The 24,482-nt window shown below is 42.3% G+C and overlaps 1 protein-coding gene and 1 long non-coding RNA gene across 5 annotated transcripts in view; one reads left to right on the top strand and one right to left on the bottom strand.

Annotated features, from left to right (window-relative positions):
- GRK3 (G protein-coupled receptor kinase 3) overlaps positions 1 to 24,020 on the top strand; it is a 556,585-nt gene extending 532,565 nt beyond the window's left edge. For all 4 annotated transcript variants that reach the window (XM_063913215.1, XM_063913214.1, XM_063913217.1 and 1 more), the window contains exons 15-21: positions 100 to 200; positions 1,192 to 1,258; positions 3,936 to 4,031; positions 6,481 to 6,643; positions 15,507 to 15,643; positions 16,882 to 16,995; positions 18,573 to 24,020. In XM_063913215.1, coding sequence (XP_063769285.1) covers positions 100 to 200; positions 1,192 to 1,258; positions 3,936 to 4,031; positions 6,481 to 6,643; positions 15,507 to 15,643; positions 16,882 to 16,995; positions 18,573 to 18,734 — 840 coding nt within the window. In that variant the 3' untranslated portion in view covers positions 18,735 to 24,020. The remainder of the gene's footprint in view (positions 1 to 99; positions 201 to 1,191; positions 1,259 to 3,935; positions 4,032 to 6,480; positions 6,644 to 15,506; positions 15,644 to 16,881; positions 16,996 to 18,572) is intronic.
- LOC134887451 (uncharacterized) overlaps positions 22,550 to 24,482 on the bottom strand; it is a 197,206-nt gene continuing 195,273 nt past the window's right edge. Inside the window, exon 3 of the long non-coding RNA XR_010171036.1 lies at positions 22,550 to 22,636. This is a non-coding gene — a long non-coding RNA (uncharacterized LOC134887451). The remainder of the gene's footprint in view (positions 22,637 to 24,482) is intronic.

The raw sequence follows: 24,482 nt of genomic DNA, 5'->3' as shown, positions 1-24,482 counted from the left end.
GTAAAATCTAAGATGACATTTTCTTGTGCATTTCTGGACTTTTTCCTGATTTCCAGTATATGTATATGATTTTACCTTCTTTTTATTAAACATGTCAAGAATGTGGAGCTGCCAGATTCATTTACGCCGGAGCTGAAGTCCCTATTAGAAGGCCTTCTCCAGAGAGATGTGAGCAAGAGGCTTGGCTGCCAGGGCTGCAGGTTTGTACTAGACTCCATGTAATGTATAATGCAGACTACTATGTGCACATTCCGGCTAATAATTCCGTTTGGATTATGTGTACATGTAAAGTTATATCATTTTGATTGTAAAATGGATGAAGATAGTGGGTTATTGCAAGAATGGTTCTCATGACGCCTGAATAGGCAAGCCACTCAGATGAAGCCCTGTCCTGTATGACATACAGCTAATGCTGCACCATAGTCAAGTGTTCCACTAATGTAATGTATGATATTAACATTTATATAGCTCCAGCATATTTCATTGCACTGTTTCAGATGTTTCACAGGATACATGGTCCTGGGCAGTTATACAGATGTGTCCTCATACATCTAGCCCCAATACGCCACTCAGCGGGAGTGAGTTGACAGGTCCCGCACCAGTTTCCTAGCATTAGGTGTCTTTTTGCCAAAAATGTGTCTTGGGCACAATGCAGTGTGGTTAGATTGCACAAGGAGAATGTGCTGATTCATTGATATGACACTTGTATATTTGTGCATGACTGAGTCTGTATATGGAGCACAACGGAACGCGTCATTAAAAAAATCTGCGGCTGCTACGTTGTAGGACTTTGTATGCAGATTCAGAGACTCAGTCGCACACAGATATGCGAGTGTTGCATATCAAATTAATCCGCACATCGTCCTAGTCCCATCACGTTGCATTGCAGATGCCTGCTGCTAGCAAAGTCTCACAAGTCCTGGCGGAGGGACTGTTTGGCGCGACTGCAGCACAGATGTATGAGGACACATCTCTGTGTTTTGAATAGCATTGCAAACTTTACCAAATCCCTGTGGAGTTTATAATGTGTATTTGCTAAGACATTACATTGGGTGTTTCGTAAAAGGGACATTAATTATATCAATATATAGAGTAAACATTATTTGATGGAAGCAGAAAAGACCTGGATGCACAGTAGTTGCAGTGTTACCAGGGCCCTTCAAATGCCTTAATTATCCTTTTTCTTTTTAGTGCACAGGAAGTAAAAGAGCATCCATTCTTTAAAGGCATTGACTGGCAACAGGTGTATATGCAAAAGGTAACATAACTCGTATAGCTCCGATTCATGCATAGAAACTAATTATTTCATTTCCATATAGTCTAAATAGTTTATTTAATAAATTTGTAACCGTATATGTGACTAGTTATTTCCATGTAAATAGAGTTGTGCTCAAGTGTCCACAAAATCATGTGCAGTATCCACTGGCCTGCATACGCAAAAGGTGTTAAGGTAGCATGACTAGCGCAGTACACAGAGAGACAAAAAATATATTATTACACTGTGATTATACCAGCACTGTTCTAGGCTCAAATATACTGTGTCATGCCCTCTGCAGTAAAGGGGGGTACACACGGAGAGATCCGTGCTTAAATTCTAAGCAAGCTGACTAGATTGCTTAGAATTTAAGCACGGGTGTCTCCGTTTGCATGCCCATAGAGAAGCGCGGCCCCTCGCGTCACTATCGCTGACTCTAGATGTGGCATATATGACAAATTTAGTTAGATCGCTCATTTCACCGCTAGGTGAAGTGAGCGCCCCCTTCCCCCCCCCCCCCCCCCCCTCGCACAGCATACATCGCGCTGTGTGCTTAGTGGGGGAGAGATGTGTGCTGAGCGCCTGTGCTAGATAGCTCAGCACACATCTCCCCCGTGTGTAGGGGGCTTAACACGTTTAGAGCAACAATAGTCACAGTCCCAGCTCCTTCTCTACAGCTACATGGATCTGTCCTGCTCTGTTTGTGTAAGATGGATCTGACTCTGTGCCATGTAAATATTAATTGCAATTAATTTGCTCTTCATTTCCAATGCAGTCTGCTATTAGACTGTTTGTCATGCTACTGCCAGTCCACATGTACATTCCAACAGAGTGGGGGCCCGTCCCTGCTGAGAGGAGGAGGGAATAACTGGGCAGAAATGTCCTTGACAAAACAACCAACAATGTGGACTAACAAATACTATACATAGGGAACAAGGAAGCATCATGTTTAACAGAAGTCAGAGATAAGGCAACATTATGTCTGCGGGATTGTGGCAGACCAACTTTATGTACATGAGGGTATTTATATACAATACTGAGGAAGGGCTTAGGGTATCTATATATTGAGAGGGAGGTGGCTGAGGCAGAACATATATGTGTGAGAGCGAGGTGGCTGAGGCAGAAGCATATATATGTGTGAGAGGGAGGTGGCTGGGACAGGAGCATATATGTGCGAGAGGGAGGTGGCTGGGGCAGGAGCATATATGTGTGAGGGGGAGGGGGAGGTGGCTGGGACAGGAGCATATATGTGTGAGGGGGAGGTGGCTGGGGCAGGAGCATATATGTGTGAGAGGGAGGTGGCTGAGGCAGAAGCATATATGGGGGAGGTGGCTGGGGCAGGAGCATATATGTGTGAGGGGGAGGTGGCTGGGGCAGGAGCATATATGTGTGAGGGGGAGGTGGCTGGGGCAGGAGCATATATGTGTGAGAGGGAGGTGGCTGGGGCAGGAGCATATATGTGTGAGAGGGAGGTGGCTGGGGCAGGAGCATATATGTGTGAGGGGGAGGTGGCTGGGGCAGGAGCATATTTGTGTGAGAGGGAGGTGGCTGGGGCAGGAGCATATATGTGTGAGGGGGAGGTGGCTGGGGCAGGAGCATATATGTGTGAGGGGGCGGTAGCTGGGGCAGGAGCATATATGTGTGAGAGGGAGGTGGCTGGGGCAGGAGCATATATGTGTGAGGGGGAGGTGGCTGGGACAGGAGCATATATGTGTGAGGGGGAGGTGGCTGGGGCAGGAGCATATATGTGAGGGGGAGGTGGCTGGGGCAGGAGCATATATGTGTGAGGGGGAGGTGGCTGGGGCAGGAGCATATATGTGTGAGGGGGAGGTGGCTGGGGCAGGAGCATATATGTGTGAGAGGAAGGTGGCTGAGACAGGAGCATATATGTGTGAGAGGAAGGTGGCTGGGGCAGGGATGGGTTTATGTTTGTGAGTAGGAGCTGATATACGTATGTGTGTGAGGTGGAGCTGCCATGAGGATATTTATGTATCATACTAAAATGGCTGAGGCAGGGCTAGAGTTTCATATAATTTTACAAGATAGATTGACATAAGGGGTGTCACTGCCCCTGGTTACACCACGTGCGGGCTGCTGCGAAACGGGGCGTGGCCTGAACCCACTTTTTCAGCATTCCAGGTGTTCGGGTGATACGGTATGCCCCTGGGGGGGTGCTATAGCTGCAGTGCAGGCTCCTACAAGGTGACAGTTGCCAGGTGCTGCACGTAATGTTTAAGTGCAGCACCCGGCTCCTGTCACTGAGCAGGAGCTGGAATTTTGGTCTCACCTCCCGGTAGGTGACACCCGGGTGCCGCTCGCACCCCCCTTATGATGCCACTGATTGACATGTTATAATAACACCCTCCCCCACAGCCCAAACGTTGCTATTTTTTTTTAAAACGGGTTTATGCACCAATTGATGCCCCACCCCTGCTATAGCTCCGCCCACATTATCCACAGGTGGTGGTGGTGGGTAGGGTGTGGTGCTTATTTTGTCAGTTCCGAGTCCCACAGTTATTGATGGCAGCCCTGCCTGGAGTCATATTCACCTCGGCTGATGAAAGAGTACATACTGCACGGGTGGTGAAATAAACATTTGCACATACATACTAACCAGGAGTTTATAAAGAAGTGAATAAGGGTGCATGATCATCTGAATGTGTATCCATTATTGTTTCAGTATCCCCCACCACTGATTCCTCCTCGAGGAGAGGTAAATGCAGCTGATGCCTTTGACATTGGATCCTTTGATGAAGAAGACACAAAAGGAATTAAGGTACTGTAAACACCCACTCTGCACTTGTGAGCGGTGTTATCCTCCTCTAATGAAGAGCAGCCCGGTGGCACAATAGTTGAGCACTGAGGGCTCCTAGAACTGGGGCTGTGTTGAAGTTTCTGTGGCCATGTTTTTTTTTTCCACAATTCAAAAAATATGCTTGCAAGTTAATGGACTTTGGGCAAGACTGTCAAATTAACACTTTCTGTATCTGCCTGTTTAGCAGAAATACTGTACATAAGCAGAACTATGACTTACTTGTAAATAATATGCCATTAGTTCTGCCTCGGTGCAGTGCTATACAGGTTCAGTATCCCTTATCCAAAATTCAAAATCCCACATTTTTGGGTCCCCTACTGAGATAATAGCATATGTATTATATATATCCTCTTTAAATATATATATTTATAAATAATATATATAATATTTATGTCATTATCTCAGTAGGGGACCCAAAAATGTGGGATTTTGGATAAGGGATACTCAACCTGTATATCATTTCAGGTTTTCTAAGAGTTCAAGCATATGTTAGAGAGATATTGTTTGCGGGATCCGGTCTGAAGATCGACAGTGTCTAGGTCGACAATGTTTAGGTCGACCTCTATAGGTCGACAGTCACTAGGTCGACATGGATGGAAGGTCGACAGGGTTTCTAGTTCGACAGGTCTAAAGGTCGACATGAATTTTTCACATTTTTTTTCTTTTTTTGAATTTTTTCATACTTAACGATCCACGTGGACTACGATTGGAACGGTAAAGTGTGCCGATCGAAGCGGTAGCGGAGCGAAGGCGCCATGCCCGAAGCATGGCGAGCGAAGTGAGGGGACGCGGTGCACTAATTTGGGATCCCGGTCACTCTACGAAGAAAACGACACCAAAAAAAAAAAAAAAAACCTCATGTCGACTTTTAGACCTGTCGACCTAGCACATGTCGATCTAGAAACCCTGTCGACCTTCCATCCATGTCGACCTAGTGACTGTCGACCTATAGTGGTCGACCTAAACATTGTCGACCTAGACACTGTCGATTTGATGAACCACACCCATTGTTTGCACATTAATCAGTGAATGATATTACAGTAGCTATCTGCTATCAGACTACAAAGCTTTTTTGTTTCTTTAAGTTTGATTAGGAAGGGATATTTTAGCAGGTGTTTGTTGTTAATGCTCCAAACACCTGTTATAGTACTTTCTTGTATTGCACTCACTGTTTAGTTCAGTACATTTATTTAAATAATTTATACACATGACAGGTAGGTTAACAATTTTGAATTAATGTAGGAATTATATGGTGACTGAGCGCTCTCTACCATGTGATATATACAGACAACTGCAGGTCCCTATACTGGTAATGTATATTTTATCACTGGTGATATTCATGTAAATCTGAGTGCACCTACAGAGCTAATGTCAAAGCATTGTTTTTTTAATTATAGAATTACAGTAAAAATGTAGTACTGTATACGAGGACAAGCAGTCACAGGACTAGCACATTTAGATATACTCACCGGGAGGTGAGAATAATATAAACTGTCAGGAGACTGGGTAAGAGCGTGGTTTAGAGGGGGTATGGGAAGCAGGCCCTCCATTACACAGAACTCTTATAATTAGTAAAAATTACATTTATGTGCCACCAGTCACAATTGGACCTGCATGTGTGGGTGATAACCTCTTTTACGGTGACAGATACCTCATTGCTATGTTTGGATTCTAAAAGATTTGTAATACTGCACATACTATGGGATCTACAGTACTTAAGCCTTGGAGAGAGATAAAGTACCAGCCAATCAGCTCCTGTTGTGGTACAGGTTATGTTTGGAAAATGACAGGAGCTGACTGGTTGGTACATTATCTCCGTCCACTTTATCTCTCTCCAAGGCTTAGTACATAGACCCCTTAGTTTCTACTGTAATTATATAATATTGGAGCATTGTGATTCTCCAATTATAAAATGCTTTGACGTTATCAATATACATTATCAGTACTTTGCTCAATCCCATCAACCGCCCTCCCCCAAACTTTCCAATAGCAATTTTGAGTTGACTATGCTTATATTAAAGCATTTGGGTAATCAGTCAGTATTTCTATGAGATTTATATACAGTATTCAACTACACAAAGTAACCATAGATCTGATAAGGGGCTGCCAAAGTAAAGGATCAACGTAAGCTTATCCCTCCTTTACATAAAGCTATAGAGCAAGGTGTTAAAATTAAAATATTCTTTATATTGTTTAACCTGATTCAGGTTAGAACTGCTAAAGAAAAAGGATTTGATTAGAACAAGTATTCAACTGTGTTAATAACAGCTTAGGGAGCAAGCACATAATTCTCCCAGGAAAGGAAATGTAAGGTATTGCTGCATAATACTTACTCTGTAATTCCCAAAGTGGAACTTGAACGGTTTTATTTCTGTTCATACTTAATGTAACACATGATGTATCTCTCTAGCTTCTTGATAGTGATCAAGAACTGTACAAGAACTTCCCTCTAGTGATATCTGAGCGCTGGCAACAAGAAGTAGCCGAAACGGTTTATGAAGCTGTCAATGCAGATACTGATAAAATTGAAGCCCGGAAAAGAGCCAAAAACAAGCAGCTGGGTCATGAAGAAGGTGAATGTTTATAGCATATTAACAAACCGTTTTCTTGTGGGCACAACTGTTAATGTTTCCACCACTATTGTTTCTTATTATCTGTATGAGTTGAGCAGTGAATGGATCCCATAGGCAGACACCAGCACTGCCATCCTATTGTCCGCTAAAACGGAACTAAACATATCACTGACTGAATAAATAGAGGTTGCTAATATTCAGTAAAGATTTGCTTGGTTCTGTGGAATCTTTGTGTCTAAATAGATTTGTGTTTGATTGTTTAGAGTTTGTAGAATAAGAGGGGTATCCAATTAGCTGCGTTTAATTTCCGTGGCTTATTGTCTTGCCGGGGTCTATCCTATTAGCCCAGATAAGCCAGTGCGAGCCATAGCTTATCTGGGATTTTTTTTCCAAATCCCTGGGAACAGACCCGTTTTCATTCAAAGTGTGGAATTCAATTGTTTGAAAAGTCAGTTGGGTGTCTGTTTTTTCCTAATAGACAGGGAAAACCAGACTCCCAACCGACTTTTCAAACATTTGAATTCCCCCCAATAAATGGTATTTTTCTAACGAAAACACACAGGTTTCACTGAATCTGTGTGTTTTCGTGAGCAAATTTATTTTTCTACTGCAGAGTCCACAGATTATCCACAGGATAACATTGGGATATAAGGTAGTATCAGTGGAATGGCACCAATCGATCAAAGCTTTCGGCCTCCCAGAATGCAACGGCTAGTCTCCTATATCCCTGCCTCCTGGCTCAGGCAATTCAGTTTTTTTTTTGGTGCGGCAGGAGCCGGACCATGGTCAATGAGCTGCAGTTTTTAGCAGCCATAAGCTTTTTATTATTTTATTTTTATAGTCTTATTCTTTTTGAGCGATCTTTCTAAAAAGCGTCTTATACGTACCTTAGAAAGACGCGCTCCAACAACTACCCGCTGGTTCGTGACAACACTTACCCACGTGTACAGTGCTGTTTCGGTGGGTGTCTATGTAGGGTGTACTAGCAAGTCCAGCAGACGTTACCAGGCTGTGTCCGGAGCATGGGGAGAAGGTAAGGCGTCTGTTCCGCTTAGCTGGGGAGACGCGAGACACAGTCGCACTGTTTTCAGGATGGAGACTACCGAACAGTTGCTGACGCGGCTGCCACCTCGGGTGCACCAGTGCTCGGCCTCAGGGATCATAGGCTCCAGGGGTTAGTATGAGGCTGCGATCCCTGGGGTTGAAGTCAGCAGTTGGGGAGTAAGACGCTCCCCTGGTCGCCCCTCCTCCCGGTTCATGACCAGTTTCCTCTGAGTCTCCCGTCATGAATTGATTTCCCGCTTCCATCTGAGACACTAGATACTAACTAACCCAGTCGCAGCTTAGGCGGCTGTGTCACTGGTGCGTCTGTGTTCACTGATAACGGATGTGTTCACCTGGGCGTCTGTGTTCACTATTAGCTTCTGGATCCACTTAGCGTTTACAAGCGTATTGATCAATCCTGGAAGGGGGGGGGGGTTAAGTCTCCCAGTATCCCGCTCTCCTGAGGCAGGTGATACAGCACTGAGTCTCTACCTGCAATTGGGGTATGAGTAGTTATCTAAGTGCCTACTGCATATGAGTCTTGTAAACGTTTACTGCTGTCTATTTCGCCTGTGCGACTGAATACGTTAAAGTCCTATATTAGGTAATGCAGTAATATTTTTTTCTACATACCTGAAATATATCTGTAGTTGAATATGTGCTCATATTGCCAATGTATACTAATGTATAACAATGTGACTGATTGCTAGTGCGGCTGCTGTCAGTTTTGCTTTCTCATATATCTGATCCTAAATGCTGGTGCAAAGCAGGGAGGGGTCGGATTGTATATTACTTTAGCAAGCATTAAAGTGATTTCTGTCACAAATTGTGTAGTTAACACCAGTCATGTGTGTGATTTGTTTATCATGTCAAAGAGAGGCAAGGGTGATAAGGATACACTCTCCACAAGCTGTATCTACATTGATATCATGGTTGTCATGCAAAGCAGGGTTAACCTCACAAGATATGGTTCAAAATGGGTTATGTGCAAATGGTTATAGCTTCCATCAAAGCCTCCTTAACATGCCAAGGCAGGCTCAGGTTCAGGCAGAACCTTCATGGGCATAATTTGCACAAACATTATCTAATATAACTGAGCGAATAGTGTCAGCTCCAGTACCAGGTATAGGTTTCCCTATTAACCTTTATGTGCAACATTCCCCATGGATTATGACACATCCAGTTCAAGAAGCTTCAGCCTTTCAACAAAAACAGGCTAAAAGGCCTGTGGTAATTAAATCACACAGACATGAAACATCTTCACAGTCTACACATGTTTTGGAGGGGGGACACTTCAGAGATGATTCCTCGCATTCTGGGTCTGCATACAGAGATGAAGGCGAAGGTTCCAGCTCGGTAGGTATATCTGAGCTAGTTAATGCTATGAAAGCCATTCTATCCTTAAGAGGAGGCAGCAGAGCCTTGGTTAAAATTCAAGTCACCTGTAGTTATACGTCCCAAAACAGTCAGGACTGAATTTCTGGAGTCAGAGCAGCTGACGGAAATCAGGCAAGAGGCTTGGGTCACACCCAGTAAGAAGTATTCTCTTCAGGCTGGGGATTGTTTGAATAGGGAGGTGCTCCCAAAGTAGATACGCATGGGATTCGACTAGTGCGTAAATCTACATTAACTCTGCCTTCAACATCTGTAAATGATGTAACGGATATGAAAATAGATGGTTTTCTTAAAACTGTTTTTCCCTGTCAGGGGCAGTTGTGAGGCCGGCTATGGCCACAGTATGGATGGCGTAAGGGCAGACTGGGCTGATTCATTGGAAGATGATCTTTTATTGGCTACTAGAGAACAAAAGTCCCATATTGCACATATTAAACAGGCAGCTATTTTTATAAGAAGCATCTTTGGATATGGGTACAGTAGCTTCTCAAGCCCCCGCAGTAGCAGTACGCAGAGCGGTCTGGCTACGTACATGAAAGGCTGACTCAGAGTCCAAAAGGGTAGTACAGTCTTTGCCTTTTACTGGATATATTCTTTTTGGAAAACAATATTCTGGAGTCTGAAGCATACTCTAAGAAAGTGGAGTTTCTTTTAGTTTACAAGTCTAAACCCTAAGTTTCCAGCTTTTCGGTCCTTTTGGACCCAAGAAAAAGCACAAAAAAAAGGTTACGGCAAACAGTCCCAATCAGATAGGTCTGGAAAGACAAAAAGCATTGTGCTGCCAGAGGGCCTGCTTCCAAACCAGAAGATAAGCAATCAGCCTGATGGCACGGGCCTCCACCTGGGGGTCCCAAGGTGGGAGGCCGGCTTCTTTTATTTGCATAGAACTGACAGCAGTCCACCACAGATGTCTGAGTGCAAGAAGCAGTATCTTACGGTGATACATTTGCCTTCAAGAAACACCCTCCGCAGTGCTTTACGGGAGGCAGTTCAGAAGTTGTTACAATCGGGGGTGATAGTATTGGTTGCTCTTGCTCAGCAGGGACGAGGTTTCTATTCCAACCTGTTTTCTAGTACAGTAACAGAATGGGTCATACTGGTACATTCTCAATCTCAAAACTCTGAACAGATACATTTAGGTGCCTCGATTTTATATGGAACGTTATGTTCCATTGGCTGGGCCTTGGAGCTGGAGGATTTTATGGTATCTATAGATATCCAGGATGCTTACCTACATATGCCTATAGCACTGTCCCATCAGTGCAATCTCAGGTTTCCTATCCTCCGGCAACATTATCAGTTTCAGGCCCTACCATTTGGACTGGTTACAGTTCCAAGAAGGTTCAACAAAATTATGGTGGTGATGGCGGCCTATCACCATCGTCAGGGGATAAGGGTTTTCCCATAGTTGGACGACCTGTTAATCATGACTCAATCTCAGGAAATTCTCCAGTGCCATCTACAAATGACAATAGGCTGTTTAAAAAGCCAAGTATGGCTCATAAATTGAGCGAAGTCTTTCCTGGTTCCATCACAACACATGATGCACCTAGGGGCTGTATTGGACTTCAGGTTTCAGAGTTTTTCTACCTCTTAACAAAATATCCATAATACAGACAAGGATTCAGGAGCTAATACACAGTCGAAGAGTATCCATTCATGCAGCAATGCGAGTGATGGGATCTATGGTATCAACATTCAACTTAGTGAAATATGCTTAATTCCACTCAAGGCACCTTCAATGTCTAATGCTTTTCAGATGGAACTGCTTCAGATGATAAAAACCCAGACTATGGTCCTTCCTCAGGAAGTACGGAGGTCGTTACCCTGGTGGCTACCGACATCCCATATGGACAAAGGGGATACTTTTGGATCTCAGAGTGGGAGATTCTGACAACGTACGCCAGTCTTCAGGGCTGGGGAGCAATGTCAGAAAAGTGTTGCTTCCAGGGGCAGTGGACCAAGGAAGAAAGTTACCTATCAATAAATATATTGCCCATATGTATGGCATTCACTCAGGAAAACAACATACAGATGTGTCCCTTTAGATCTTTGCTGTGGAAAGCTGCATAACGCGGCGTTGCTGTGATGCATTCGCAATGCAGCCTCATGCAGCCACAGCTTTCCTTTATTCCGATAGTGTCTGTGGGAGCATGTGTATGCACACTCCTGCGAACGCCGCCTGATGAAATAACCTACCCAATAACTCCTGCCTGCTCTACCTGCCTGTTTAGGGCAGCGGGAGCATCGCTCCCCCGCTACTTGCAGCCGCATACAGTCATTCTCCACAGTATATAGCATTAGTGCGAGTACACATGCTTCCTCTACGCTGTGCCGAGATTTACATGCATCGCAGGCAAAGATTTCGGAGGACACATCTGTACTTCAAGGAAAACTGGTTCAGATTCGCTGGGACAATGCGACGGCAGTAGCGTACCTCAATCATCAGGGAGTAACTCGCAGCCAAAAGACAATGAAGGAAGTAAGCCGCAGAACTTCATCATCCTGCCTTGTCCACAGTGTTCATTCCGGGAGTCCAAAACTGGGAATCGGATTTTCTCAGTTCACATACCATTAATGTTATCAAATGGGCCTTACACCAAGAAGTAGACAAGTGGGGGCTGCCGTAGACCTCATGGCTTCTCGTCAGAACAACAAAGTTCCCACATACGGTTCAATGACAACGGATCTTAAAGCGATCTTCGTGGATGGGTGTTTCATCTGGCCAATTAACTGTTGCCCTGGGGGATTTAGGAAAAACAAACAAGGAAAGGGTGCCATGATACTAATAGCACCAGCATGGCCAATTGGTACACAGATTTGCAGAGGCTGTCCGGGGAAATTCTACTGCCTCAACATCCAGATCTATTGTCTCAGGGTCCTTGTCATTACAAACACCTGGATTGGCGTGGCTTTTTGAGACATCCATCCTGAAAGCAAAAGGATTTTCACAACAGGTAATTTAAACAATGCTTAGGGCAAGAAAACCATCCTCGGCTCGCATTGATTACCGGTTATGGCATGCTTATATTCAGTGGTGCACTGCCAGAAATTATGACCCGAGGTATTTCAGAATTTCAACAGTTCTAGCATTTCTTCAAGCAAGAATGGATAAAGGTCTACGTGTGTATTCCTTAAAAGTGCAAGTCTCGGCACTAACTGGTTCCAAAAGGAAAATTGCTAACCTACCGGATGTTTGCACTTTTTTTCAAGGAATGCTTCACATTTAGCCTTCTTTTGTTCCCCCTACAGCCCCTTGGGATCTAGAAATAGTCCTTAGGGCGTTTCAAGTTGCCCCATTTGAACCATTGAATAAAGTGGATTTGAAATGGTTGACAGCAGATGTTTTCTTTCTACTGGCAATTGCCTCAGCTAGAAGAGTCTCAGATTTAGGGGCGTTATTATGTCACCCTCCTTTTCTGATATTTTATCCAGATAACCAGATCTAGTTTGGAGAACTGCTCTATCTTCCTAAAGTGATCTCTAAATTACACCTTAATGAAGAGATTGTTCCGGCTTTTCAGGGACGGGACTTCTCTGCGGGAGATGCATCATTGAACGTAGTCCGTGCGTTAAGAATCTACATGGATCGTACCAGTGCCATCAGAAAGACAGATACTCGCTTAGTTCTCTACGGCTTTCACAAGAGAGGATGGCCGGCTGATGAACTTTGCGGATAGCGGTGAGGTTACTCGCGGTCAACCGATGACCGCAAAGTTCCCACCATTGAATATAATGGAGCAGCATAGTGCTATGCGCCGTCTGACAGCTCAGACGCGCACAGCCAATCAGGAGAGTGCCACGACGTGGCGCTCCCTGATTGGCTGAAGGGACAGGAGTCACGGGGGGTCCCGGCATTCGATGAAAGGGGTCCCATGTGTAAATATGGGACCCCTTTCAGTGCGTGGTCCGGGTTTTGCGTTTTATTATTTTGCCAAGTACGTGGATTACAAGGAGAAGACGACAGATCTACACAGGATTTGGGTGAGTATAATTTTATTTTCAGGTACCCCATGGATTCTACGTGGAGAAGGGGACAGAGTCGGCGTGTCAACATAGGTAAGTATGTGTGTGTCGGCGTGCATGTATGTAATAAAGTTTTACTTTCACAGTGTGCATGTACTTTTTTTATTTGGGTATTTTTGATTTTGTTTTAAGGGGTCCCCATTCCTCCAGGGTACCCGGCCAGGGGTGACTAGTTAGTGATTTAATGCCACGGCCGCAGGGACCGATATAAAAGTGTCCCCCGGCTGTGGCATTATCTCTCTGACTAGTGAAGCCCGGTGCTGGTGTTAAAAATATAGGGGACCCCTAAGTTTTTTGTCCCCCGTATTTTTGGCACCAGGACCGGACGCAGAGCCCGGTGCTGGTTGTGAAAATACGGGGGATCCCCTGTCATTTTCCCCCCGTATTTTTACAACCAGGACCGACTCAAAGAGCCCGAGGCTGGTTATGCTTAGGAGGGGGGTCCCCACGCATTTTTTTTCAGGATTTTTTACACACTTTTGTGCCGTCCATGAAGTTGAATCACACACTATCGACAATTGGTCCGTTTTTCGACAGCGGGACTGTCGAATCCGTGTTTTATTGAATATGTCGAATTCGGGTACCGGCGGAAGGGTGTCTGACTGTCGAATTGTGTTGAATTTAAAAACATGCCTTTGATACCTTTTCCTTTCAGGACGCTGCATTTGCACAAAGGATTCTCCTGTCCAATCAGGAGCGTCCCCTAAACTAATATTGCTTTGGGACATCACAATGTTATCCTGTGGATAATCTGTGGACACTGCAGAAGAAATAAGTAGTTATGGTAGACTTACCATCGATAACTCTATTTCTTCGAAGTCCACAGTATCCACAGGGATCCTACCCTGACACACCTGATTTGAGGATCTTTACACTTATTAACCTCTTCTCTCTTGTGTGGAAGTGTGTGTATGTGGTGTTCTCGCCTGATTAGGGCTCTCTATGATGCTCCTGCCTTGAGCTTTGTAAAATAACTGAATTGCCTGAGCCTGGCCCTTTACATTCTGGGAGGCCGAAATCTTTGATCGATTGGTGCCATTCTGCTGATGCTACCTTATATCCCAATGTTATCGTGCGGATACTGTGGACTTCGGAGAAAAAGAGTTATCGACAGTAAGTCTACCATAACTACTTATTTTTACAGGCAACAAAAATTTGTTGTAAAATAATACATATGAAGCATCAGGAAAAATTGCAAAAAACAGCAGTCCAATGTTTTTTCACAGGCAATTGAATAATTGGCCCCCAAGATTTGTTTTTTAGATGTTAGTATTTGTACAGATGTGTCCTCATACATCATTACTGCAGTCACACCAAACAGCCCCTCCCGGTACCAGGTCCCGCTAGACTCTGCCTGAGTTGGCCATTTATTTATTTTTGCCAAAAATGTGTCTTAATTGAAAAGAAAAGCACTGGGACACACCAGGAGACTCTGCTGATTAGTCCGAAATGCGAGACTTGTAGATCTCTGAGCCACTGTTGGAAATTCAGTTGGGAACGAGGCTTACCTCACTTCCAGTTTTGGATTACCACAGGTATGTGCGCTCCTGATACCCACATGTCCAATAAAAAAAAAAAAAAAAAAAGGTTTCGGAGATTTCAGTGCTGAAAACCCTGCAGCGCATAAAAAAACAAAAGAAAAAACAAAACCTATGATCACGTGTCCAGAGGTCTCCGGTGGTCTCCCCTCCATCTTCCGACTGAGGAAGGGGTTACTGGGAGATGTAGTTCTGCCAGTGGCATGCTTAGCTTTGGGGAGGGGTGCTCACACATACACACACTCCACACACACTTATACTCACCCTGCTGTTGTGCTTCAGATACAGACTCAGTCACACACAGATATACAGGTGTCATCAGAATAATGAGCACAGTCTACTATTATGTCCTAGTTACATTGCATTGTGACTAAGATGTATTTTCAGCAGAAAAAAAACACCCGACACTAGCAGAGTTGCCCAGGACCTGTCTCACGCTGCATTGCTTATTGAGGCAAGATGTATGAGGACACAATTGTTTTATGTTCTTTTCAGTTTATCTTATATTGATCTTAATTCAGCAATACTGTGTGCCCGTAGTGCAAACCATATAATTATGTGCCTATAGGGTAATCTTCACAGAACTTGTCAAATAAGATAGTTTTTCTTTTGTTATTTTTATATTAAAAAAATCCCTCCGCACACCCCCCGACCCAAATATCGGATCAATATGTGTTTCTTTAGTGGCTGGATGGTCAATGGGCAAGAGCATTGAGAAACTCGGTGCTTTCAGTGTATTGGGGCTTCTCGTGTATTGAGAGAAGAGCACTGATGGTTCAGTATTTGTTAGTGTGGACAAAGGGCTGGACTACTACAAGTGCCTGTCACATTAATACTTCTATTCATTCTCTCCATCACAGATTATGCACTAGGAAAGGACTGCATTATGCACGGCTATATGCTGAAACTAGGGAACCCATTCCTGACTCAGTGGCAGCGACGCTACTTTTACCTCTTTCCAAACAGACTTGAATGGAGGGGAGAAGGAGAATCTCGGGTAAGCTTGCACACTGAATGGGCCACCAGCGGCAGCGGCTTGATGGGGCCACCAGCAGCCCCTTTGCTTGCACACTGAATGGGCCACCAGCGGCCCCTGTGCTTGATGGGGCCACCAGCAGCCCCTGAGCTTGATGGGGACATTATGTTATGTCAGCATTTAGATCATGTTGACATTTTGATGTCTGTATAATGGCTGCATCCTATTTCTTGTTTAGGAACCCTGGCTTGTTTATATTTTTTTACATAATGTTCTTACGAATGTTTCCAGTTATATTTCACATTACACGTTTAGATTTGAGTTGAAAACATGTTTGAGCAGTTCCCTGTAAATGAATATACGTTTAGTTTGCTCGGGAAAAGATTATATGTCAGGGAATTTAGGAGAACATATATGAGATATGTCATGTTTGCTTAAACCATAAGCCTGCAAACTTGGTCCTCATTATCCCACACAGTGCATGTTTTGCAGGTAACCCAGCAGGTGCACAGGTTTATTAATTACTCACTGACACTCACATTTTAAAAAGTCTGCAGGTGGAGTTAATTATTTCACTTGTGATTCTGGGAGGAGACCTGCAAAACATGCACTGTGTGGGGTAATGAGGACCGAGTTTGCAGACCTATGACTTAAACAGTAGCTCATATTGACTGTAGCAGAAAACTTCAGTATACCATTCATTATTTAAATAGGTGTTTTTTTTGTCCAGTTTATTATTATTCAAGGCATTAAAATGCGTTCAAGAAAATGTTATTGTTGCTTTTATGCTTTTTCTAACATGTATGATTTATAGAAATTGTTTTGCCTTATGCATTGCATAGCTGAAAGCAGTTGTTACCCCAATCACAGGAGTAAAATGCATTCGCTAAAAAATAGGCATGTTGCAGGCCCAGCTGACATTCTGTAATTGCCCAGTTTATATATCAGATACACTTACATCCATTTGTTTTGATTTTAGAATACAGATTAACTATTAAGTGTCAATAAAATGTAAATAATCTCTCTAATACAGCAACTCTCGCATCTCATGTACAAGAATTAGAAAATATGTAAAAATTGCTAAAATACAAACACTGAAGCAGTATACAGTATGCATGAGCAACCAAGGCGGCACCTGTCATCAACAGTGGGACATTTGCTGTCAGCCAGTCAGAAGTGGTTTGCATCAGCACCAATGTGTATAAACCGGTGCTTTCCAGTTACTGGTTTCATCGTCTCTATTTTTTCCTTAAATGCAGCAAAATTTATTGACAATGGAGCAGATAGTATCTGTGGAAGACACCCAGATTAAGGAGAAGAAGTGCATCTTACTGAGGATCAAAGGGGCAAAACAGTTTGTCCTGCAATGTGAGGTAAATTACTTTAAACATTAATGGTAAGCTAAAACTTACCAGGGCTTTTATGAGAATGTTGGACTTTTATAAGTGTTTATTGTCAGGAACTCTCTCAGCAGTACGAAATAATACTTGTACAGATAATTGCTTAAGCATTTGGGTCAACGATACGTTTTTAATATTAAAAAGAGGTCGGACCAAAAGCAACATGTTACACAGCTGTGATGTATTATATGGATGCAGACAAACAATAGCAGTTGCTCGGTCATTCCTGGAGATAATTATGTATCAGGCGCTAGAAAGGGGGAGGGGTCACAGGCAAACGACAGAAAGGGAGGGGGGGTTGCAAATCCCCACCCCTAAATTTCACCCCAGCACACTAAAAATGACCTGTAACCATACCTGAACCTATCTGGTAATAGTCACACATGTTTGCAAACGCATGTTTAGCTGCTGAGCCACTTCAAGGCTTCTCTGATATCAGCAGTCCTAACACTACATAATAGCAGTGCCCACATAGGGCCATGTAATTTGTCACAGTAGGCCTCATGATTAAAGGCTTTTACTAAAACACATCCAGACAGAGAGCTAACTTACTCAGGAGCCACCCCCAGGATCTCCCAGTGGCACTACAAGGAACAGCATGCCTTCCAAATACTGCTCCCATTCAATGCCTCTCACACACATGCAGACAAACAATAGCAGTTGCTCGGTCATTCCTGGAGATAATTATATATCAGGTGCTAGAAAGGAGGAGGGGTCACAGACAAACAACAGACAGAAAGGGAGGGGGGGGTTTGCAAATATCCACCCCTAAATTTCCCCCCAGCACACTGTGTGTTCACAGTAGTGTGCTGGGGGGAAATTTAGGGGTGGAATTTACTACCCCCCCCCCCCTTTCTGTCTGTTGTTTGTCTGTGACCCCTCCCCCTTTCTAGCACCTGATATATAATTATCTCCAGGAATGACTGAGCAACTGCCATTGTTTGTCTGCATGTGTGTGAGAGGCATTGAATGGGAGCAGTATTTGGGAGGGATGCTGTTCCTTGTAGTGCCAATGGGCGATCCTGTGGGTGGCTCCCGGGTAAATTAGCTCCCTGTCTGGATGTGTTTTAGTAATAGCCTTTATCATGAGGCCTACTGTGACAAATTACATGGCCCTATGTGGGCACTGCTATTATGTAGTGTTAGGACTGCTGATATCGGAGAAGCCGTGAAGTGGCTCAGCAGCTAAACATGCGTTTGCAAACATGTGTGACTAATTCTTTGAATTTCTATTACCAGATAGGTTCAGGTATGGTTACAGGTAATTTTTAGTGTGCTGGGGGGAAATTTAGGGGTGGGGATTTGCAACCCCCCTTCTTTCTGTCTGTTGTATGTATTACATGGATGCCAGTCTATATAATAATATTATTTAATTTCTCCATTAAGAGGGTTCCCATTTTCTAATGTCATAGCATAAAAACAGTAGCTCCCATCCTATGAATATTTTATATTTAGTTTCATTTTTAGTTCTAATTAACAATGCCATCACATATGTATTTTGACTACTCTTGGTATGTTTTGAAAAATCTGTTTAAACTTTATTACCATAGAGTGACCCGGAATTTGTACAGTGGAAGAAAGAACTGACTGAAGCATTTACCGAGGCACAGAGGCTTTTACGTCGGGCTCCAAAGTTTCTGAACAAGTCTCGGTCTGGAGTTGTAGAGATCTCCAAACCACCACTTAGTCACAGAAATAGCAATGGCCTTTAGGTGGCAGGACAGGACCAAGGATTCTTAGGGATAACTACTTAAAACACCTTGACCAAGGTCCACAGCATTGCTATTAGTTACTTGTATGGCCCTCAACAGCAAGGTGTACATAGAAGAAGCTTTGGGAGCCTGCATCACACATTGTCTACTGAAGACTGGTCCTACCACCTGAAGTCTAGAAGAGGTCTTGCATCTAGAAGCGATGAAGAGATGAATTTTCACTAATAGAAGAGCTGTGAAAGTTGCCAAATGTAGTGATTGCTCATCATTCTGTTGCATCAGCTTACCAGATGGCCTGCCTCTTAGTGCTAAACAAGCAAGGCGTCCAACCCTTGCATATACCATGGCATATGCATGCTTTCGTGTATGCCAAACAAGAATATGAAATGGTTTTTGCAGTAGTTGCTTTTTACGTTGATTTTTATGTCTGAAATTCAACATGTCCATGGATGTTTCCGGAAGGCATTGCCACGTTGTAAGAATGTCCTCAAGATGATCGCTTTCCTGATTGTTGCCATAATTTCCCCTAAACCTTTTGTCCTCCCAAATTGCACTGTTGACTTTGTCTAACTGGCAGTGTGATGATTCTGTTATGCACTTCGAAATACTGACTTTTACTTGTCCTGTGGTTACAAGATGTAGATACTTCATGGGAATACATACCAAGAATTTTCACCCAGTACTGTGTGTTCACTAATATAGTGCTACCACTGTCTTGCTTTGTATGAGGTTAGAAATATACTAGTAGAGTAATTATCGGTGATCCGGAGTGCATGGTAGCTTCGTCCAGTGATCTGTAAGCCAGTCAGCAAGTTTAGCACAGTTATTATACAGGCTTATTCTACAGATACGTTTACAGTTACTATAAAGACAGCTTTTTCCATTTCAGGTCAATTGCACTTATTTTATTTTTTTTCTTTAATCAATTTGTGTTTTAAGTAAATAGTGGTTGAGAACGTTGGATAATCCTGGTACGTGCCATGCTGTAATCTTTAATCAGTCCTTAATATCAGAAATTCCTGTCCTTGTTCTCCACATGTGTCCAATGTTACATATTATCCTCCTGTTAGGTGTCATCAAGGCTACAGAGTAATGAACATTTACATTAAGACTGGGAATCCTGATTGGCTGAACAAGGCAGGACAAGACAATCAGTGTATTCTGTTGTTGCTTCCGTCTACATACATGTGTGCTAGGTTGGAGCAAGCACTCACTGGAAATGGCGTCTGGTGCTGATGGGTGACCCTTTGTCTCGGCTGTTGCGTTGGTGGCACCACAATTTAGCATCCCACTTTTTGTTTTCCCAATGAAGTGCAAAGTGCCAATGGACTCGAATATCCTAGACACATATTCCTTATATTTAACAAAAACTTTTAAGTGTATTTGTAAATATTAATTTAAGACTTAGTTACATGAGAGAGGAGCACTGCTATTACCTGCACATACATCTGCAGCTGTGTGTTACATAGTACGAGTTCTTCCCAAGGCCTATTTCTCATCATTAACTTCACCTTGGTTTAGTAAAATGCAGTGGGACGCAGTCTGGGGGGAACTGCTATGAATGTCATGTTTTTAGTGGAAGGCGTACAATGGTTATTGGATGAGTATAACTGAACTACTGTGAAGTATGAATCCATATTTGTATTAAAGTCACATGCAGTGTTGGCATGAACATGTAAGCAATTGTTAGTTGTTACTTTTAAAGGGAACACTGAACCCGTTTTCTGTAGGTTTACTGTTTAACTTTCCTCCCTTTTGGTGACAGTGGTAAAATTCTGGAGAAAGAAGAAACAAATGCAGCAAGAAATGGTTACAAGATAATGTTATCTTCTAATGTTACAATACACATACATTGTGTATTCCGCACACACGCACTCTGACTGTGTAACCCATACTGAGGGTAATCTATATGGTACAGGCTTCTAATTAGTACAGTAATAATTGCAGTATGCAGCTGTCAGTAGCTCCTTACTCTCACTATATACTTTTCAAAGCCACAAACCTGTTTGTTGTCGTTACTGTGGATTTGTGTATTTTTTTATTGTACTGTACCTATAAAGAATTTACGGAAGCCATAGTAATTATGGAGAGAAATGCAATGACTGTTAATGAACACAGCAATAAAATGAGAATCTATACTGCTTTCAGAAGAGCTACCTATTTTGTCCAACAAACCTTATTTTAAAACCATTGTCCACATCCACACTATCCACAGTGTTTGCAGGCTGTCCCCATAGTGCTCCACTGATTGAGCAATGTAAAAATATTATTGGTATCGTCATAGGAATATTATAGTGGGTGTTGATTATAGCCGAGTGCTGAGAAATAGTAAGGACATCATATGGCTAAAGTACAATGTGTTCCTAACACATATGGAGGAAAAATAATAATTTGTGGACTACTCAGATATGTGCATATATTCATTTATATGGCTTTGCAGAACATAGATAAGTAAAATGATGGGGGTTTTAAGCCAAGTAAGCTTTTTTATCTGAGAATTGCTAAAATAGCGGCCAAGTTATTAAAACGGTTTATTTGTTATTAGCTATAATTCTATTTCCATAATTATAATTGTGAGTAAGAGAAATATTACATATTCAACATGCATTCTTAAAGCCTGGAAGGCACAATTTAATGCTCCCAAGAATAACATATGTAACTGCTCCTACACACACACACACACACACACACATTTGTTTTGTGTCTAATCCAGCGTTGCCTGCAGCCCTCGCCAGCATTGATGCCCAGTGCAATATAATAGAGTTCTGTAGAAGCACTCATGAATTGGGAAAGTAACTATGCTGCCACACTCCTGGAAGATATTCTGTAGAAGCTTCTGTCTATCCTTTGTATAGGCACCTGTCTGTATGAGCCCTTAATCAACATCAAGCTCCATTTTTTGACAGCTACCTGACAAATGATTTGGTTCTGCAAATCTGATATATCCATCCCTACTAGCTTTATTTTGTAACCATTTTCTTGCTTGTCATTATTAAATACTTTGATTACTATAGAAATCATGTAGGGGAACAGGCTTTTTAACAGCTGCTCCATCTACCTGAATGTGCCACAAACTCTCAAGTCCAGGTCAGAAAATAACATGGATCCTGTTTTATTCTTACACCGTCATTTATATACACATATATGTCCCCATTTTGCTTGTGGTTTTTGCCTTGACACACCTCCTGGTGTAGGACAATGTTTTTGTTTAATTTGTCACATTGAAGGTTGATTGTCATGTTTTATAAGCTAGAAGATTCCTCTGCTAATGAATGACAGAATGAGCCATTGGCCCGGTGCAGCGCCGCTTGGTAAGTCAGTTGTAGTCATAGTGCTGCAGTAAGTCAATGGCCATGTACACACAAGACAAGGATATGGGGGGAGGGGCCACACAACTGTTAAGGCACCGTTCACAAGCTCTCACTTGTATTTGCTACTGAAAAAATGTATTTATTTGCCTTAGGTTATTTAAAGCAGCACCCTTCCAAAAAATGCATTAAAATATTTACATGAACTTTCTATAAAATTATTAAAATACACACAACAGCAGCAGCGCAACAGAAGCATTAGTATTTTATTATTACTTTTCCATTTTGATGTCATGATTCCCACTTAGGTACATACAAAATACTGGTTTATAGGTCATTGCTGTAGCAGAGCACAACGTTGATAGTTACAATGAATAAAAGCACATTTTTGCAACTGGTTATCACTCTTGGCAAGCCGGCCGGACGAGGTTGTCATTACTCCACTGCTTCCTAGTGCGCAGAGACTTTGCATTCACATAATAATTAAAGTTTGGGTAAGAGTTTAATAGGAGTTTGCGAACTGCTGGAACTTTGATTTCTCATCACCTTATCCAGAGGTCACACAGCCGTCTTGTGTCCAGTGTGCACTTGTTCCTGTGAATACAAAATATTAGCTGTAATTTAAAAGCCACTTGTTGCAACTATGTTGTAATAATGCATTGGATCTGTTTATATTGCATGTTCCTAATAGCTTTAACCATTCCTGGTTCCCCCTTTTTGTACAAGAACATCATATAAACCTCTATAATACCATCATATGTTACCATGTCCATCAGAACCAAATGGACTGTGAGGTACACTAAATATCAATCAGAACATCCGCCTTGCTATCATGTGGTAGCCACTTATGATAGGACTCCTAAATGCCTCTCTATACTGTTGTGTAACACCTTCTCCTTTTAGACCAGACTTGCCAATTAAAATCTGAAGATAAATAATTGCCCTGGGCAAATGCTTGCACTGAATGTATACTGTAGGGGGAAGCAGAGCGACAACCAGTAAAGTCCAGTGCAATCCTGTCTAACTGAGCTAAGGTCTTATTCTACAGTAAAGTGCTTTCCAACTGTTGCATGTCTATATAGTGGGGGCCCCTTGATATATAAATATCACTTGCCGCTGAAAGTCTGCTGTGTTTCCTATGTGTTTGGCAGCAATTCATTCCTCTTAACCCTTACAAAGTCTGCACAATCCTGGAAATCTAGTAAGTAGCTTTCCAAAGGAAACTGTAATTCAGACCTACTGCAAATCAGTTTTATTAAAGTATATATTACAAAAAAAAAAAGATTAATCCATTTACAGACATGCTCATAACGTCATTAAAGCAATGAAAACTTTCAAGATCAGTCTATAAGTTAGTCTACAAATTGCATAAGGGTTATTTTAAAGGTCAGGTCCCATTGGAGAACGATCATTCAGAAGCTGCTTTGCATGCAGCATTGATTACTTGTATCTGTGAAGCATTGACAGATAAGTGTGCTGGAAAATTTTGTTGTCAGTTTGTATACACATACAAGGAATCTTGTCCTGCTGTATGCTAATTGGGGATGGTCTACATATAGTATCCTTGCTTCATAAATTCTGATCAGTTGAAACTTCAGTGTCCTAACACGTGTGCTAATAAGAAGCATCCTTCTGTTGCATAAAGATGTACATATTTCATCCATGGTCAAGTAAATACTATACTCCTTGTTCAACAAACACTTGTGCATAGTCATTTATTCTGTTTGAAACAAATCTTTACGGACTCGGCTGTATTTTGGGATATGAAGGTAGTTATGTAGGAATAGAACAAGAATTATATTTTAACAAAAATTCATTTTATATTATTTATTAAATCCATGCATTTATTTGATGTTGCTGACATTCCACTGAATTGTTTCTTATCTGTATAGTTGGTTATTTAAGGTGTGCTGGCAATTTCATTAGAACTATCCGCTTTATTCTGTTTTTCATAAATAAACGCCAATTGAACCCAGAATACCATGTCCAGTTTACCGTTTTGTCTTTCACACAATATTAATCTGCGACATAACATTCCATGGAATTTACACCACTTTCAAACATTTCTACACAGTAGCTGCAAATTTTATATGATGAGCAGAAAAGGTCAAGCATTCAAACCCATGTAAATATAAATCTAGACTAATTTACAGTATGTCACCTGCAATTGAATGGGGATATATATATATATATATGTATATATAATAAGAATTTACTCACCGGTAATTCTATTTCTTTATCATCCACTAGGGGTCACTGGAGTACTCTTGGGATATGGACGGCTTCCACCGGAAGAAGGCACTGAATAAATTAATTTTTGAGACTACTCCTCCCCTCCATATCCTCGAGCACTTCAGTGTTTTTTCTGTGCTCGACACAGTTAGAAGGCATAGTGGAGCTCGTCCACGAAGTATTGGAATTTTTTTTTTTAGTTCCTAAG

The sequence above is a fragment of the Pseudophryne corroboree genome, chromosome 1 (genome assembly GCF_028390025.1).
Source record: "Pseudophryne corroboree isolate aPseCor3 chromosome 1, aPseCor3.hap2, whole genome shotgun sequence".
Classification (NCBI taxonomy): Eukaryota; Metazoa; Chordata; class Amphibia; order Anura; family Myobatrachidae; genus Pseudophryne; species Pseudophryne corroboree.
Note: the sequence above shows the minus strand (reverse complement) of the source record. Positions and strands in the feature narration are given on the sequence as shown.